Source organism: Erinaceus europaeus, chromosome 19 (genome assembly GCF_950295315.1).
Source record: "Erinaceus europaeus chromosome 19, mEriEur2.1, whole genome shotgun sequence".
In the NCBI taxonomy this organism is placed as follows: Eukaryota; Metazoa; Chordata; class Mammalia; order Eulipotyphla; family Erinaceidae; genus Erinaceus; species Erinaceus europaeus.
The window spans coordinates 50465612-50482032 of record NC_080180.1 but is presented as its reverse complement, the minus strand read 5'-3'; the positions used below and the strand labels follow the sequence as shown (position 1 = coordinate 50482032).

The window sequence follows — 16421 nt, the reverse complement described above, 5'->3', positions numbered from 1 at the left end:
AATTCTCTCTGTGTGTGTAACAGTTATTTTTTCGTTTTCAAAATGTAAATGACTGACGTACATGGAAGTCCAGGAGAGTAAAATGCAGAGATTCTAACTTTACACTACAGTCTCCAGCTGCTTCAAAACATCAGTGTTTCTAAATTGTTTCCTGGACCTAGAGAAGGAAGGAAGGTTTCCTACTTATTTAGTTCCTCATTTGTGGTTTTGAGGTTTCTTTATAGAGGTAGCTATTTGTAGTGAATACTGTGAATGTCTAATGGATTTATAAAGTGATGCACGTGCTATTTAATACAGATGAAATAGCACCGACTTACACAGGAGTTCAGGTTGAGAGACAAGAAAAAGATCCCCAGATTCTTCCTATACTTGGCTTTCATTTTCTTATTTTTCATCTGAGGCATTTACTCAGAGCTCTGGGTTTGCTTGAAAAGACAGAATGTTTCAGTGGTTTGATCCTCACCCTTCCATGTGTCGGTCACTGCTTATCCTCTTCCTCTGTTTTGTGTGAGGTGGTTTGGTGATTGTTTCTCTTGCACGCATAAACTAGTGACTTTCCAGACTTAGTGTAATTTTAGAATGCATATTTGAACTTATTGTCTTGGTTTTGAATTGCTGATTGAGGCTTTAAATCCTAAATTTGATTGTTAGAACTTGAGACTTCTACAGCTCACTATAGTCTGCTGAGTAACCTGTTTCTTCTGCTCATAAAGTAAATTTCGCTCTGTCTGGCATTCTTAGTTGGCAAAGCAGAAGATCTAACTTCACGAAGTGCAGATTGTGCTAAATCTGTTTCCTTCTAAGGTAACGACACTGAAGAAAGTCTGACACCATAACAACAGTTAACATTTTGTTTGCTCAGTGTGTATCAGACATTATGCTGAGAACCTTACACGATTATCTCATCTAATCCTAACAGCAACTTTGTAATACAGGTGGCTAAATTCCCCATTTTTATAGATGAAGAAAATGGAAGTAAATCATGAGCTCAAGTAATCTTCTCAGGATTACACTGGGAGAGCCAGAATTGAGCCGTGGCTGTCCCACTGCAGCCTGTAATCTCTTAACTACCACTCTAGGTGGCTTCTGCCACGTTGCTGTCACATCTTTTCTGGAATGAGTAGATGTTACCTCGCCTGCTTTTCTCTATGATGGTAAGACAAGAGCTCTTCCTTTAATAATCTTTGGGGGACAAACCCCTTGTTGAACGTCATACCAAAATGTATGACAAATAGAAAATAGTTTGGAACAGGTCAGTGGAGTGTTGATAGAATTTCCTCCTGGGGAAAGAGATCTGTATGTAGTGTCTGTAGTGTGACACACGAGGGTGGGAAATACGAAAATAAAGGTTTTAAGCAATCAGTTTAGGGGGTTGGGCGGTAGCGCAGCGGGTTAAGCGCACATGGCACTAAGCGCAAAGACCAGCATAAGGATCCTGGTTTGAACCCCCGGCTCCCCACCTGCAGAGGGGGTCGCTTCACAGGTGGTGAAGCAGGTCTGCAGGTGTCTATCTTTCTGTCCCCGTCTCTTGTCGTCCCCTCCTCTCTCCATTTCTCTCTGTCCTATCCAACAACGTTATCAGTAACAACAATAATAATCACAACAACAATTTTAAAAAAGGGCAACAAAAGGGAAAAAAATGTTTAAAAAAAAAAAAGAAATCAGCGTGGCATCCTAAGTGTCTGGAGTTATGAATACACTTCAGAGTGATGAGTTTGTGATAGAGTAAGGAATACATTTGGGGATAGAGGGAGGAGTCAGCCCAACAAGGAGTTGGAGATATTGTGGCTATAGATACAAAACTAACAATATATATGCAGGGGCCAGGTGGTGATGCACCCAGCAGAGCGCCGGAGATCCTGAGTTCAAGCCCTGTACAGGTTCTTACCTGTAACGGGGAAGCCTTATAAGTGTTGGAGCAGTGCGGCAGGTGTCTCTGTCTCCTCTTTTTCTCCTTCTCTCTCTCTGTCTCTCCTTCTCTGTCTCTTATCAGAAAGGAAAAAATGGCTGCGAGGAACAGTGAAGCCACCAGAGATAACCCTGGTTAGGAGCCCTCCCCCCATACACACATGTACACACACATAGATGCACATATTTACATATAGATTAGAAAATGAACAGTCCTTAATGTGGAACATGATCACTTATGGACCATAAAAGTCTGAAAATCAGCCCAGTGTTAACTCTAGAGTGTGTGTGAAACACTATAAAATGAAATAATCAGGGAAAAAAAAATCTTGTTGCCTTTGGATTTCATTGTATGTATTTTTTTTTTTTTTTTTTTTTTTTTACCACACTCAGCTCTGGCCTTTAGTAGTGCTGGACTTGAACCTGGAACCTTTCACCTGAGAGTTGCTGCTGCACCATTTTCCCAGCATGGTCTCCACAAACTCAAGGCAGCAACAGAGGCCACTGGGTAACCCCTGCCCAGCTATTCTGCTCTAAGCTTTTGTCCTAGGATGGTTGCAGGCATGGTTTGTGAAGACAGGGCAGTATCTTTGCCATGTTTTTACTAAAGCATCTTCATTTGGTTTCTTCTTTGTGTATATATGATAGCACTGGACTAACAGCTCCTTGATCTTCCTTGGGTCTCTGATTCTTCAGAGAAGTGTGACAACACTGTCTCTGGAGCAGTTGTAAAGATATCGATGTTGGTGGTAAGACCTGACTCATCCAGGAGAGTCTGCTAGCCAATTACCTGCAGTTTCTGCTAGTGTGAGAGAGTATTTTAGAGCAGGGATTCCACACGTTTCTCTGCGTGATGGCACACACTGGCAAGGACTGTGTTTATGTGACAAGCTGCAGTTAGACCCTGCCTGATCCTTGAGGAGTGGAGTTAGGGAGATGGGGAGCAGGGGCTCAGTACTTCAGCATACTGAACTCCATGCGGACTCCATCCTTGCACACTGGCTTTGCTCTAGAGAAAAGGAGTGTATCGGTATTACTTTTTGTGGTTGGGGGAGATAGCATGGTGGTTATGCAAAGAGACTCTCATGCCTGAGGCTCTCAAGTCCCAGGTTCAATTCCACTTACCATCATAAGCCAGAGCTGAGCAGTACTCTGGTAAAATAAATAAATAAATAAATAAAATATTACTCTTTGCTTAATACCTTCTGTTTATCTAGCATGTAATGAGTTTGCTAAGTGCTTCCACATATATTCTCATTTTGTTTTTACTCCAACCATGTCTGGTGAGTAGATAGAACAGATCACATTACCAAGCTAGAAATGAAAAGATTGAGATTTTTAGATAAAGTTTTTTTTTAATTTTTAAAAAATATTTATTTATTCCCTTTTGTTGCCCTTGTTTTTATTGTTCTAGTTATTAATGTTGTTATTGATGTTGTTGTTGTTGGATAGGACAGAGAGAAATGGAAAGAGGAGAAGACAGAGGGGGAGAGAGATAGACACCTGCAGACCTGCTTCACTGCCTGTGAAGCGATTCCCCTGCAGGTGGGGAGCCGGGGGCTCGAACCCGGATCCTTACGCTGGTCCTTGCTCTTTGCGCCACCTGCACTTAACCTGCTGTGCTGCTGCCCGACTCCCTTTTAGATAAAGTGTTTTATATAAAGCCACACAGCTAATAAGGGATGGATCAAGAACTCATTCAGGATGGAAAGAGTCCCTGGGGGTTATGCCAGTGACACGCAGCCTCGGCGATGGCCCAGGTCCCTCCTGTTTCAGAGTATCCCCAGACACACACAGCTCCATGCTAGCTACCATTTAATGATGCTGTTCTAGGAGAGTGTTGTGTTCGCTAGACACTATCTGTGCTTGAGGTGGTCTGATTTTCTGTAAGGGAGTGAAGCAAGAGGTCCAGAAGCCAGCAGCAGTCTCTTTCAACCAGTGGAGAGAGGACCTCAAGACTCATTCAGATCTACTTGACTTTGAAACACTTACTCTTCACAACAGTGGCTAAATGACTTCATGATATTCCAGGATACAGATTGGGTTCCAGTGACTGCTGGTGATGGCAGTGAAAGAAAGACTAGCAAGTGAATTATCCAGTGTTTGTGTTTTTGACAGTTTAAGGTAGGCTTCTAGAAATGATGGCTGTCAAATAGTGTTTCTGAGGTGTCTGGGGCAGTGGAAGGTGGAAGAGAAGTGTTATAAAACTCACAAAGTAACTTGGACCAGGTATGTATAACAAAAAGGCTCGATTGGAATCCTCTTCATGCATGGCTAAGTACTAGTTGAAGACAATTTCCAAAAGGTGATTTTCACTTTGCTCTTTCTACATTTATTGTATGGCATACGAGTGACTCTGAAGTGCTGGCGAGGCCCTGGGAGTATACCATGGACAGCACCAGGGGAGCCCTATGGTGGTGGGGCAGTGCAGTGGTCTCTCTCTCTCTCTCTCTCTTTCAGTAAAGGATGAGAAACTTTGCAGACCTGGGGTTCTCAAACTCAAGTCCTTCCTCACAGTGTTCTGTGCTCTTCTCCAGTTGCACTATTGCAGCAGGTCTGCAGGTGTCTTTCTCCCTGTCTCCCCTCCCCTCTCAATTTCTGTTCTGTCCAATAAATTGAAGGGGGGGGGGATGACCTCCAGGAGCAGTGAATTCATTAGTGCTGGCACTAGCCCAGCGCTAACCCTCGAGGCAGAAAAAAAAAATAATAATGAGAAACTTTGGCCCTGTAGACCACTCTCATGGTAGATACACTCATGCCTGAGACCTTGAATTCATTTCTTCTGGCGCTGCATTAATATAATATATGTATATATATATATATATATATATATATATATATATATATATAATTTATCAGTCATTGAAATGAAAATTTGTCCTTCTCCAAGCCCTCTCACCCCACACTTGCTGCCAGTTAATTCACAAGGTGATTGTGGCCACTTAGTGACAATGTAGTTGCTGGACATTCCCAATACTGGCTGGTTCTACTGAAAGTTTAAATTACTATTACAGTCGGTGACATAATTATTGGTGAGCCAAGATTTTAAAAATCTGTGTTCCCCATGATGCCTAGCAGCTTTTGTTTGGGCTGATGAAATATGTTTGCTATGTTTCTCTCAGCTTTTTGTTTTAACTAAATCCAGATGGTCAGAGGTCTGATGCTCACCGTGGCTGTTTAGGAGTGTAGTTGGCTGCATTTCGCGGGTAACGATGGCAGTTTTTCTGAGGACATGAGCACTTTCTCCTCAGAGCTCTAGATCTGCATATTCTGCTTTCTAGTCAGCACTCCCTCTTGAATATGTTAAGGTGTCTCCAATACAGTGTCTAAAACTAAACTGATCTCTCTCTCCTTCTCCCCCAAGCCCCACAATCCTGAGACTTTCCCTTTTTCCTTCTTTCAGTGAGCCACTGCACTGTCTCCCCAGTTACACAATCCAGAAAACTAAAACTGATCTCACTGCCTCTCTCCCTGACCCAGACTGTCCACAAGCCTTTTTAATCTGCCTTCCCATTATCCTTGAATCTGCCCACTTCCCGGTTCCACTGCCACCACATAGGTTTGTTGCCGCCATCTTTCCTGAAACTTCAGCGATAGCCTCTATTCTCCTTATCTGTCCACTATGGCTTTGGCCCTTCCTAGTCCATTACGGGAAGGCTTAGTGATACTGAAACACGTATTGCCATTGCCCCCTGTTCGTTCCCTAGTCTTTTTGTGGCTTTCCCTGGCTTCCGGGATCAAACTCCTCCACTATACTTACCTCCCCTACCTCCTCTCCCGTGGTCCCATTGTATTTGCTCGTCTCCCTTTCAGCTACGCTGGCCTTCCCTAGCCCTTTGTACTTGCTTTCTTGTTTGTTTGCTTCCTTGATGTTACAGAGCACACATTTTCTCTTGTACGTACTTCTCTGACCACTTTTCCCGTTACCCTTCACTTCATGTGTTGCCTTCTCACCAACCCTCACTTCTCAACCAAACTTTGCTCATATAAAATCCTAACCCCTCAAGTGTAGGAAATAACATCAGATATTTACTGCGCTTGCATTTTACTTGTATTTGTGTGCTTACAATATTGTCTTTTTCTTCCCCAGACCAAGAAAGCTCACAGTGACTTGTGTGTATGAATATGCCTGTGAATATTTCTATATGCAACTACCTGCATCTGCATTAAGCTATAGTGTGAGACTATTCTGAGGTTTTTATTTTTCAGTAAAAAAAAATTATCTGTGACTAATGAGGGAGTTATTTTCCATGGATCTGAGACTTTAGTAGCAGGGTGAAAGTAATTCTTCAACTCTCTTAATTCTTGGTCAGCTTCAGGATGTTCTTGAACTCAGAGCGGTATCGGTGAAAAATGAGGCCATAGTACACTGGATAATTTTGACTTTATTTACAGCTAATTTTCTTTTTTGGTGGAGTAATTTAGTTTCGAGAGTCTTGTGGTTGTAGGGGGGTGCCTCCAGGGCTTCACTCCTCTGGGCTGACTTTTTCCAGATAGAGTAGAGGCAGGAAGAAGAAATCCCCAGCCCTGACACTTCTTTACGTGTTGTGAGAACTGGGCTCGAGCTTGGGGCAGGCACATGGTGAAGCGACACACTATTCAAGTGAGCTGTTTTGCCCAGGCCTTTATCACCCCTTCTCTCACTCATTTCTCTAACACGATTTATTTATTTGACTTTATTTTTTGTCAGCACTGGGGCATCACTACTCTAGACTGGCTTTTTCAGACACAGATTGTCAGAAGTGGAAAGACTTCCAGAGCTTCCTTCAGTGTGGTGTGGTCGGGCTTTACCAGGGTGGCACCTATAACAAAACAACTGTGCCATCCAAGAAAGCTGTCCAGCTGGCCCATCTAACACAGTTTAAATGGGGAGAAGAAAAAGGTTTCTCCAAACAATTTTCTTAGCTGGCAAATATTGGTGATATCTCTGTATCTCTGTAAGTGTCTATACGATGTATGCATGCATCTGCCTGTGTATTTATGTATACTCTTAATTCCTTTTTCTTCAGTGGTAAATTTAGACTTTTTAATGTTTGAACTAAAGATTTCTCAGTGGCTATGGAAAATCATGTATATGTTCCTTTTTTAATTTAATTAATTAAAAAAATTTGGTCACTGCTACTGCTGGGACTTGACTGCTCTGGGCCAACTTAGACATGGACAAAAAAGTGATGGCTGGTTCTTTCTCTCCTCCTATCTTTCTCATGAATAAATAAATTCTTTAAAAAAGTTATTTCATTAAATTTGTGTTGAATAAAGAATGAGTGTAGTGTTTCACTTTGGTTAAGAGTTGTCACATCTGTAGAGTACTGTGCAGGGAGTTGGAAGATGTCTGAATTCTGGTCTTAAACTTATCTTTTTTAAATGATTTATTTGTTTACTTATTTAAGAGAGTGAGAGAATATGAGAGAGGACACATCAGAGCATCACTCTGGCACATGCGATGCTGGAGATTGAGCTCAGGACCACATGCTTGAGAGTCCAGTGCTATATCCACTGCACTGTCTCCTGAGCCTCAGAACTTTGATTTTTATGTCAGCAAGGAGTAGTAACATTTTGGTTTCAGATGCCTTTGGATTTTATTTTATTTTGTTTTGTTTTGTTTTATTTTATTTTATTTATTTTTATTTATTTATTTTTTAATTTTATTTTTGTATATCAAATCAGATCTTTAAATTGTTTCGTACCTATCATGATTTTATGAAATTGTTTTTTTTAATCATTGAGATAGGCATTTGAACATTAAAAAAAATTTTTTTTTTAATATTTATTTTATTTATTCCCTTTTGTTGCCCTTGTTGTTTTATTGTTGTAGTTATTATAGTTATTATTGTTGTTGTCGTTGTTGGATAGGACAGAGAGAAATGGAGAGAGGAGGGGAAGACAGATAGGAGGAGAGAAAGATAGACACCTGCAGACCTGCTTCACTGCCTGTGAAGCGACTCCCCTGCAGGTGGGGAGCTGGGGTTCGAACCGGGATCCTTATGCCAGTCCTTGTGCTTTGCGCCACCTGTGCTTAACCCGCAGTGCTACAGCCCGACTCCCGCATTTGAACATTTTGCATACTTTTTTTAACTTTTGTTTTTAAAACTGTTTGTTTTAATATAACCAGTAGAACTTGTGATTATATATAATTTATCATATCAAATTCTGATTACAAATGAATTATTTATGTTATCAGGGAAGTGATATGACTCCTTTGACTAAACTATTTAATGTGTGCGTAACACATTTTACTTTTAGGTATGTCTGGCCATAGCAATGATTCTCTACCTCTTGATGCATCTAAACCAGCCGCAGAAGAAGTCAAGTCTAATTCTGAGGTGACTGGGTGGAATTCCCTTTGTTTTCTTAAAGTCAGCCCATCTCAATCAGAGCTATAGATTGACCAAATTTACTTAGTTGGTTTAATAAGCATGTGTTGTTGTTAACTTTCACACAAATAGATGCAGGAAATGATGGGAAGAGAATAATTCCTTTGTGAAGAAAAGTAAGTTCTCGGTGGCCTTTGAACATCTGAAATTCTGGAGTATATTTGGCACATAAAAGTTGTGGGCCAAACAGTTGTTTTTAGATATGAAATGAGGTTTTTGGTATGGTGACAGTAGTCAGCTAATCACAAATGAACTCATCTGCTGTCTGCTTGGTGTATCTATCAGAACATGTGTCGAATTGTTTTAAGAAGAAAAACTGAGTTCTAGACTTCACTTCAAAGTCACTAAATCAGAATCTGTAGTGATAGGTGTGTGTGTATTTTCCCTCTTTTGAAGTTAGCAATTCTATTCTTTTTTAAAACTTTTCAAAGTATTTATTGGATAGAGACAGCCAGAAATCGAGAGGGAGGGGAAGTGATAGAGAGGGAGACACCTGCACCACTGCTTCACCATTTACAAGGCATTGCCCCTGCAGGTGGGGACTAGGGGCTCGAATCTGCGTCATTATAACGTGCACTCAACCAGGTGCATCACCTCTGGGCCCCAACAATTCTATTATTCTAACATATATACCCCTAAGAACAACAGTTCTAGTTTGTTAGAATCAACAAGAGATCAAAAAGTCTGTGATGTTTCTGAAATGCCATGTACACAGTGCTTAAAGACTTGGAGTAACAGGCTGGGTGGTGGCGCACCTGGTTGAGCACACGTTACAGTCCTCGAGGACCCGGGTTCGAGCCCCCAGTTCCCACCTGCAGGGGGAAGGCTTTGCAAGTGGTGAAGCAGTGCTGCAGGTGTCTCTCTTTCTCTCTTCCTCTCTATCTCCCTTACCCTCTCAATTTCTGGCTGTCTCAATCCAATAAAGATAATTAAAAAAAAACTTAAAATGTAATAAAAAATTTAAAAAAAACTTGGAGTAGTATTTCATCTAGTTGCACTTTGGACAACGAGGACAGTTGGTGTATTTCAGTTAGAAAAATGTAACAGCAGTTAGTTTTTCTGTTTATTATTATTTTTTTTTTTTGCCTTTGTTTTGCTTTATTTTAAGTTGGAGAAATGTAGTTTTTGGAGTGGTGGTGACTGACTTACAGGAATTGGTTGAGACTGGGATACAGCATGGGGTCTTCTGGCTGTAGTTGTAGTGTTTCTGGACCCTTTTGCCCTCTGTGCATGCAGCTGAGTGCCAGGCACAGCAAATTCAGGTAAGCAAAGACTCTGAGCTTGTGTGACAGACTCAGTGTAGGCTGTAGTGCTAGATGGTTTTAGTTAGTTTAGAAAGTCAAAAGGGTTGATTTCTGATTGGCAAAATGTTTATCATATCTGGTGGGCTCAGGATTCCTTGTGATAGAAGGTGTCATGAGAGCGGTATCGTAGTCCTGAATCTATACTGTTGGGATGTCACAAGGTTGATGAAGGTGAACTCCAGGCAGGGCTGGTGACCCAGCTGGTAGAGGAAGTTATAATAATAAGCACAACCATTCTGTGTTGTGGTTTCCCACTGTGAGTTCCACCTGTGTGTCTTCAGATAGACACTAACCTGGAAACTGCGCACTTGATAGAGTTGAGTCTGGATGATGGTGACGTGAAGGAGACTACTGCCCACTGCGCGCATGGATTGTAACTCGGTTAAGCCCACGTTGGTCCCTCCCTGAGCTGTTCCTCATATTCCGGCATGCAGCATCCACAGAGCACAGTGTAACTAAAAAGGAAACAGCCCAGGTGTGTGGACTATTCTTGAATTCGTGCTCCAGTTGAAAAGTATTTTATGAGCATACAATTAACCCGGTACACTGTTTGATAGGAATTAGGACTTGCAAATCTTTTGTGACTTTAACATGCCCTAGTTAGGACTGAAGAAATAACGCACTGAGTAGGGTGTCTGTGTTGCATTGGATGGGAGCATCAGTACTGTGGGTCTCCCCCTTTCTGTCATTCTATCTATATCTGAATTTAAGAATAAGTCAAGAAATAGCACTGAACAGTGCAATCACAAACGGTTCTACCTAAACTGAGGAAATTCTCTGTTAAGGACAGGGAGCCAGGCCTCGCTAGGTTAGGCTGCCGCCCTGCCAAGAGCACAGCACAAGTGTGAGCCCCGGCACCTATTGGGGAGTTCTTCCCTGGCACTGAGGAAAGCTCTGGTGCTGAAGTCTATTTGTCTGTCTTGAGTGAAAAGTCAAGTTAGTCTGGAGTAGTGAAGCCATGCATGCTTGAGGCCCAGAGACACCAAAAAGACAAAGCAACAACAAAATTTAATAGGTTTTACTAAGATTTACTACTAATGTGAGTCTGCTTCTTTAAAAAAAAAATCCATCATAAAAACTTTAGGGGTTAGATTTGTTTATGCATTCTTCTTTTAAAATAGACAATATGTTGCACAGTTAAGAAAGAGAGTTTTTTAAAAATCTAAATAAAACTGAAAAGCACGAGTGAATTTAAGAAATCAAACGAGAACAGGCTATCTGAAGGCAGATACCAGGAAGTCGGGGGAGAAAAGCAATAGTGTGTAATAACATGGAAAGGGTTCTGGCTGTGCTCGATATTTGCTAGTGCATGCTGGGATCAGAGCCTGGGTCCTTCTTTCTTGTTGGCTTCTCAATATGACATTACAAATGCATATTCCAATTTCTGGTGTCCACGCAAAATACAGTAACATTTGCATTTTTCGAAAGGTAAGTAACTCAGAGGTATAAAAAAAGGGAGTTGGGTAAGTGATAGCACCTAAGGCATATGTTGATTGGTAGAGGAATCTTCTTTTAACAAACTAATCATATTAAGTGGTGAATAATTAACGGTGGTGCAGGGAAAGAATTGTGGTTGTTCAGAGAACCCTGAGCTAGAAATATAGTAAAGGTGGTATTTAAACTGACTTATACAGTATGGGTAGGGTTGTAGTGTTGAGCAGTGATGGTCATTACTTGAGCAAAGCCATATAGACAAGAAGTTGAGAGACATGTATGGGGTGGGGGGGGGCGTTTGAGTAACCAAGTTGGATCTAGTACATAGTATAGATCCAGAAAGGATTGCAGCTATTGAAGTGATGACTTTTGGACTGTAGGCACACTGAGGAAGGAGACAGGCTTCTTACAGTATAGTTCTGTCAACACCCATGTTCAGCGGGGAAGCCAGACCTTCCACTTTCTGCATCCCACAATGACCCTGGGTCCATACTCCCGGAGGGTGAAAGAATAGGAAAGCTATCAGGGGAGGGGATGGGATACGGAGTTCTGGTGGTGGGAATTGTGTGGAGTTGTACCCCTCTTATCCTATGGCTTTGTCAATGTTTCTTTTTTATAAAAAAATTTTTTTTAGGTTTAAATATTTCAAAAAAAACCAGTACAGTTCTCTTACAAGACATTTGTGATGATGATATAAAGTAGCATAGAGGGTTAAGGGGTGAAGAGTCTGATGATGTAAATGGGCTGGTCAGGGAAGGGGTCCCCCCAGCTCAGCTTTGGTTGATGGTGGTATAGGGGATTGAACCTGGGACTTTGGAGCCTCAGGAGGCATGAGCAGAGGTCTTTGCATAACCATTATGCTATCTCCTTCACTGAAGGCCTCTTTAAATGATACTTGAACGCAGATATAGATGAGAGAGAGTCATATGAGAATCTGGGAGTAAGACCCTTCTAGAGAGAGGACAGCAAAGGCAAAAATGCCATTTGTGTGCTCGAGGACAGTGGTGAGTGAGGGCTCTGTGGCTGCAGCTTAAGGTGATGGAGAGAGCTCGAGAGGAAATGTGGCCCCGGTAGTAACAGAAGATTGCTGTGGCGTAAGAATGACGGAACAGGTAGAAGGTGAGAGGGCTGGGAGAACATCTGAAATGTGTGTTTAGCCAGCAGATGGCTGAAAATAGTCGGCAAGGTAGGGGTTGATATTAATAAGTCACAACATTGTCTTCTGTTTTTCTTTCTTTATTGCCACCAAGGTTATCTCGGGTTCAGGGCCAGCACTACAAATCCTCTGCTCTTGGTGGCAATTCCTTCTGGTTTCTCCTTCTCCTTCTCCTTCTCCTTCTCCTTCTTCTCCTTCTCCTTCTCCTTCTCCTTCTCCTTCTCCTTCTTCTCCTCCTTCTCCTCCTTCTCCTCCTTCTCCTCCTTCTCCTCCTTCTCCTCCTTCTCCTCCTTCTCCTCCTTCTCCTCCTTCTCCTCCTTCCCCTTCTTCCCTTTCTTCCCCTTCTTCCCCTTCTTCCCCTTCTTCTTCTCCTCATCCTCATCCTCATCCTCTTTCTCCTCTTCCTCCTCTTTCTTCTTCCATATTACTTGATAGGACAGAGAGAAGAAAATGAGAGAGAGAGAGAGAGAGAAAGACACCTGCAGATCTGCTTCCTCACAGGTGAAATGTTACACACACAGCCTGCAGGTGGGGGGCCGGGGCTTTAACCTTTCTGGCCCCCCATAAAATTTTCTAAGGAAAAGTTATAGCAAATACAAGACATAAGCTTGGGATGTGAGGGCGATCTGGCTGTGACACTGTCACCCCATTGATCGCCAGGGTTGATTCGGCTGATCTGGCTGGCGAGGCGGGTGGCCCCTTCCTCCCTCACCGCTCCATGTGCGTCTCTCCCGAAGCTGCCCGCTCAGTGGAAGAGGACGGCCTTCCCTGAATAGAGACGGACCGGTCTTCAGTCAAGGGTATACGAGTAGCTGCGCTCCCCTGCTAGAACCTCCAAACAAGCTCTCAAAACATAAGCTTGTACTTGAACTCACATAGAGATGTATGGTGTTTGTGTCTGTGATTCTTTAGTTATCTTGATTTTTACCACTTCTTCTTTTCTTTTCTTTTCTCTTCTCTTCTCTTTCTTTCTTTTTTTTTAACCAGAGCACTACTCAGCTCTGGTTTATGGTGGTGCAGGGGATTGAGACTTTGGAGCCTCTGGCTTGAGAGTCTCTTTGCATAACCATTATGCTATCAAACCCCCCCCCCCCCCCGCCTTTACCACTTTTCCTTTATCTATCCCTTTATAATAATAAATTTGAGGTTTATCTTTATATTAGAAGCATGAAATTGTCAAGATAAAAAGAATGAAGAAAAGGAGCAAACCTAAAAGCAGTAACATTCATAATAGATAATTATAATATTTCACCTCTGTCTTGGGTGTGGGCTGTTTGGGGAATGTGTATTAGGGTATCCATGGTGATAGGCAGAGAGTAGCTGTGCTGGTAATACTGGTGTTGATGGAACGACTCCAGTGCTGTCCTGTTGGTCCTGAAGTGAAGTCAGTATGTCATAATTATAACATCTTTATGTAGTGTTTTCAGTCTGTCAACTAATTACACATTTAATTCTGTCATGGCTCTTTTGATACATAGGTGAGGTTCATAATGTCATTTTATAAATGAGGGAATTAAAACTTCTGGAGGCAAAGTGACTTCTGTGCAATAGTAAAGAGTGGAAGAGCTGGTTTGTAAGTCCATATCTCCTGATACCTCATTTAGCAATCCTGACACTGCAGTAGGCTTCGCCACCTAATTCCATCTAACCACACTGAATTAACACGTTATAATAGCTGTGTTATCCATTTTTACTAATACAGAGGGAAACTTCAAAAACTATTTGAATTATGCATTTAATAGAATTGTCTCCTTTCTGTAGGCAAACAAAAATCTAAATAATTTCATCTGACACAGAAGGCATTTATGCCTTTGGGTCCTGAAACAAAATATGGTCTCTGTTAACATGCATAATTAGTCCACTAAGCACTGCATCCTTCATTGTCGGAAGCCGTGTCAGTGACTTCCTGCCTTTCTTTTCTTCTTTCATACAGTTTGCTTTCTTCACTGCTCTTTTGTCTAGAATGGACTGAAATTAAGAATTTCACTTAGATTTTCTAATTTAGAAGAAAATGTAGCTGCTTGATAGCAAAACAATGCATACTGAATATATGCACTCAGTACAGTAAGCGGTGAGAGATTTCACAGTACTTTGGCTATTGTCACGGGGCTGCATACCATTGGGCTGACTTGTTCAGATAAAATGAGACTGAGGAAGAGAGGGAAAGACACTGCAGCACCGAAGCCTCCCCGTGTGTGTGTGTGTGTGTGTGTGTAGAGGGGAAGGTTCAGATCTGGGTTGTGTGCATGGCCAAATAGGGACCCTCCTCTGTAAGCTGTCCTGCCAGCCCTAATAGCTTTCTTGCTGGGGCTTCATGCCTACACTACGAATCCACTGTTCCTGGAGGCCCTTTTTTCCATTTTGTTGTAGTTGCTGCTTTTGTTGGATAGGACAGGGAGAATTGAGAGAAGAGGGAAAGACGGGGGTGGGGAGGAGAAAGATAAGACACCTGCAGACCTGCTTCACTGCCCGTGAAGCAACTCCCCTCTGTAGATGGGGAGCCAGGGCTCAAGGCGGGATCCTTGCACTTTGTGACGTGCACTTAACCTGGTGTGCCACCACCTGGCCCATGCCTCCTCCTCCTTCTTTTTTTTTTTTGTAGATTCAACAAGTGAGAAAGCTTTAAGATTATTATATCACCTTAGTTGTGCTTCTCAGTGTTAAAGAGCAATGTTAAATGTGTTTTAGAAGAAATAGTACGTAGTCCTTAAATTCTATTTGAGGCCAAACTCTTTTTGGGTTTCCGCCATTAATTATGTAATCTGTTGATACCAGCAAGAAACTTACTTCCTGTAGGCCTCTCTTGAATTATTAAGTAGTTTTCTAGTCTCTAGATGGCTTTTCATTAGTGAAGTGTCTTCTATTTTCCAGGGGTATTTACCTATAAACACTGTGTTTTGTTAATACCAAGGTATATTTTCAAGACCTATAAAAATTTTGGTAGTGTCAAAAACAGTATTCACTATATGGTTTTTTTTTTGTGTGTTATTTCTTTGTTTTTTGCCTTCAGGGTTATCATTAATGCCAGTACTATGACCCTACTGCTCCTGGTAGCCATTTCTTTTCCATTTTTATTGGATAGGACAGAGAGGAAATGAGAGAGGAGGGGGAGATAAAGAGAAAGACACCTGCAGCTTGCTTTGCTGCTTGTGAAGTGTACCCCCTGCAGGTGAGGAGCTGGGGTTTGAACCTGGATCCTTGCATGGGTTCTTGCACTTATTTCTATGTGCACTTAACTGGGTGAGCCGCCACCACCTGGTTTTTTTTGTTGTACAAGCTTGATTCTTTCTTTTTTAAAAATTTTATTTATTTATTTTTCATTTTGTTGCCCTTGTTTTATTGTTGTAGTTATTATTGTTGTTGTTATTGCTGTCGTTGTTGTTGGATAGGACAGAGAGAAATGGAGAGAGGAGGGGAAGACAGGGGGGAGAGAAAGATAGACATCTGCAGATCCGCTTCACCGCCTGTGAAGCAACTGCCCTGCAGGTGGGGAGCCGGGGGCTAGAACCGGGATCCTTACTCTAGTTCTTGCGCTTTGCACCACCTGTGCTTAACCCGCTGCACTACTCCCAAGCTTTACTCTTTCAACCTTACATCAGGGGCTGCTAGAACAGCCTGGAGAGGAGGAATTGAATGAAAAGAGCACAGAGTCACTGCATGTCCTGAGGGTAACGGTCATGGCAGGCATGTGGCCTGTAAAAGGGAGGCTGTGGAGTGAGAAGCAGCTGGAGAAGTAGGTAGGGGTCTGGCCTGTGAACAGCTTCACGAGTCGTGCTGTAGTGACCACAGTGCTGAGTCTGGGGAGTGGTAGATCGAGGTAAGTTAGACTTCTAAAGGAGGAGCCCAGGAGTCATTCTCTGCAAATGCAGTTGGCCTCATACTTTGAAGTGGGTGGTATTTCTGACGTGCAAGTGAGTAATAATACCTGCAGGTGTAAGAAGCAAGTTATAGCACCAGGCTGTTGACAGAGTTCCTGAGCCTTAACCCGACAGCTTTACTGTGGAGGATTGTCCTGGGCTTGGAAGGGTGTCTGGCCCTGACCTTCACTTTCAAGGGCCAGGAACCCACTGTCTGAGCTAGCGGTGACGACAGCAGTGCCCCCAGCATTGCTGAAGAACTGAAGTAGCTGACAGAAGGTTGGAAAGCAGGCAGCTGACTGGAATATGGTCTCAGATCAAGGCTCAGCACTGCCTCAGGGAGGACACCATTGCTGTCATTACTGAGTTCTGTGGCCAGTGCCCACCC

General features: G+C 42.4%; 1 protein-coding gene across 8 annotated transcripts in view; it reads left to right on the top strand.

Annotated features, from left to right (window-relative positions):
• ARFIP1 (ADP ribosylation factor interacting protein 1) overlaps nucleotides 1–16421 on the top strand; it is a 123188-nt gene that overhangs the window by 1345 nt on the left and 105422 nt on the right. For 5 of the 8 annotated variants that reach the window (XM_060178943.1, XM_060178944.1, XM_060178941.1 and 2 more), the window contains exon 2: nucleotides 8152–8231. The exons of the other annotated variants lie outside the window; for them this stretch is intronic. In XM_060178943.1, coding sequence (XP_060034926.1) covers nucleotides 8154–8231 — 78 coding nt within the window. In that variant the 5' untranslated portion in view covers nucleotides 8152–8153. The remainder of the gene's footprint in view (nucleotides 1–8151; nucleotides 8232–16421) is intronic. 8 annotated transcript variants of the gene reach the window in all.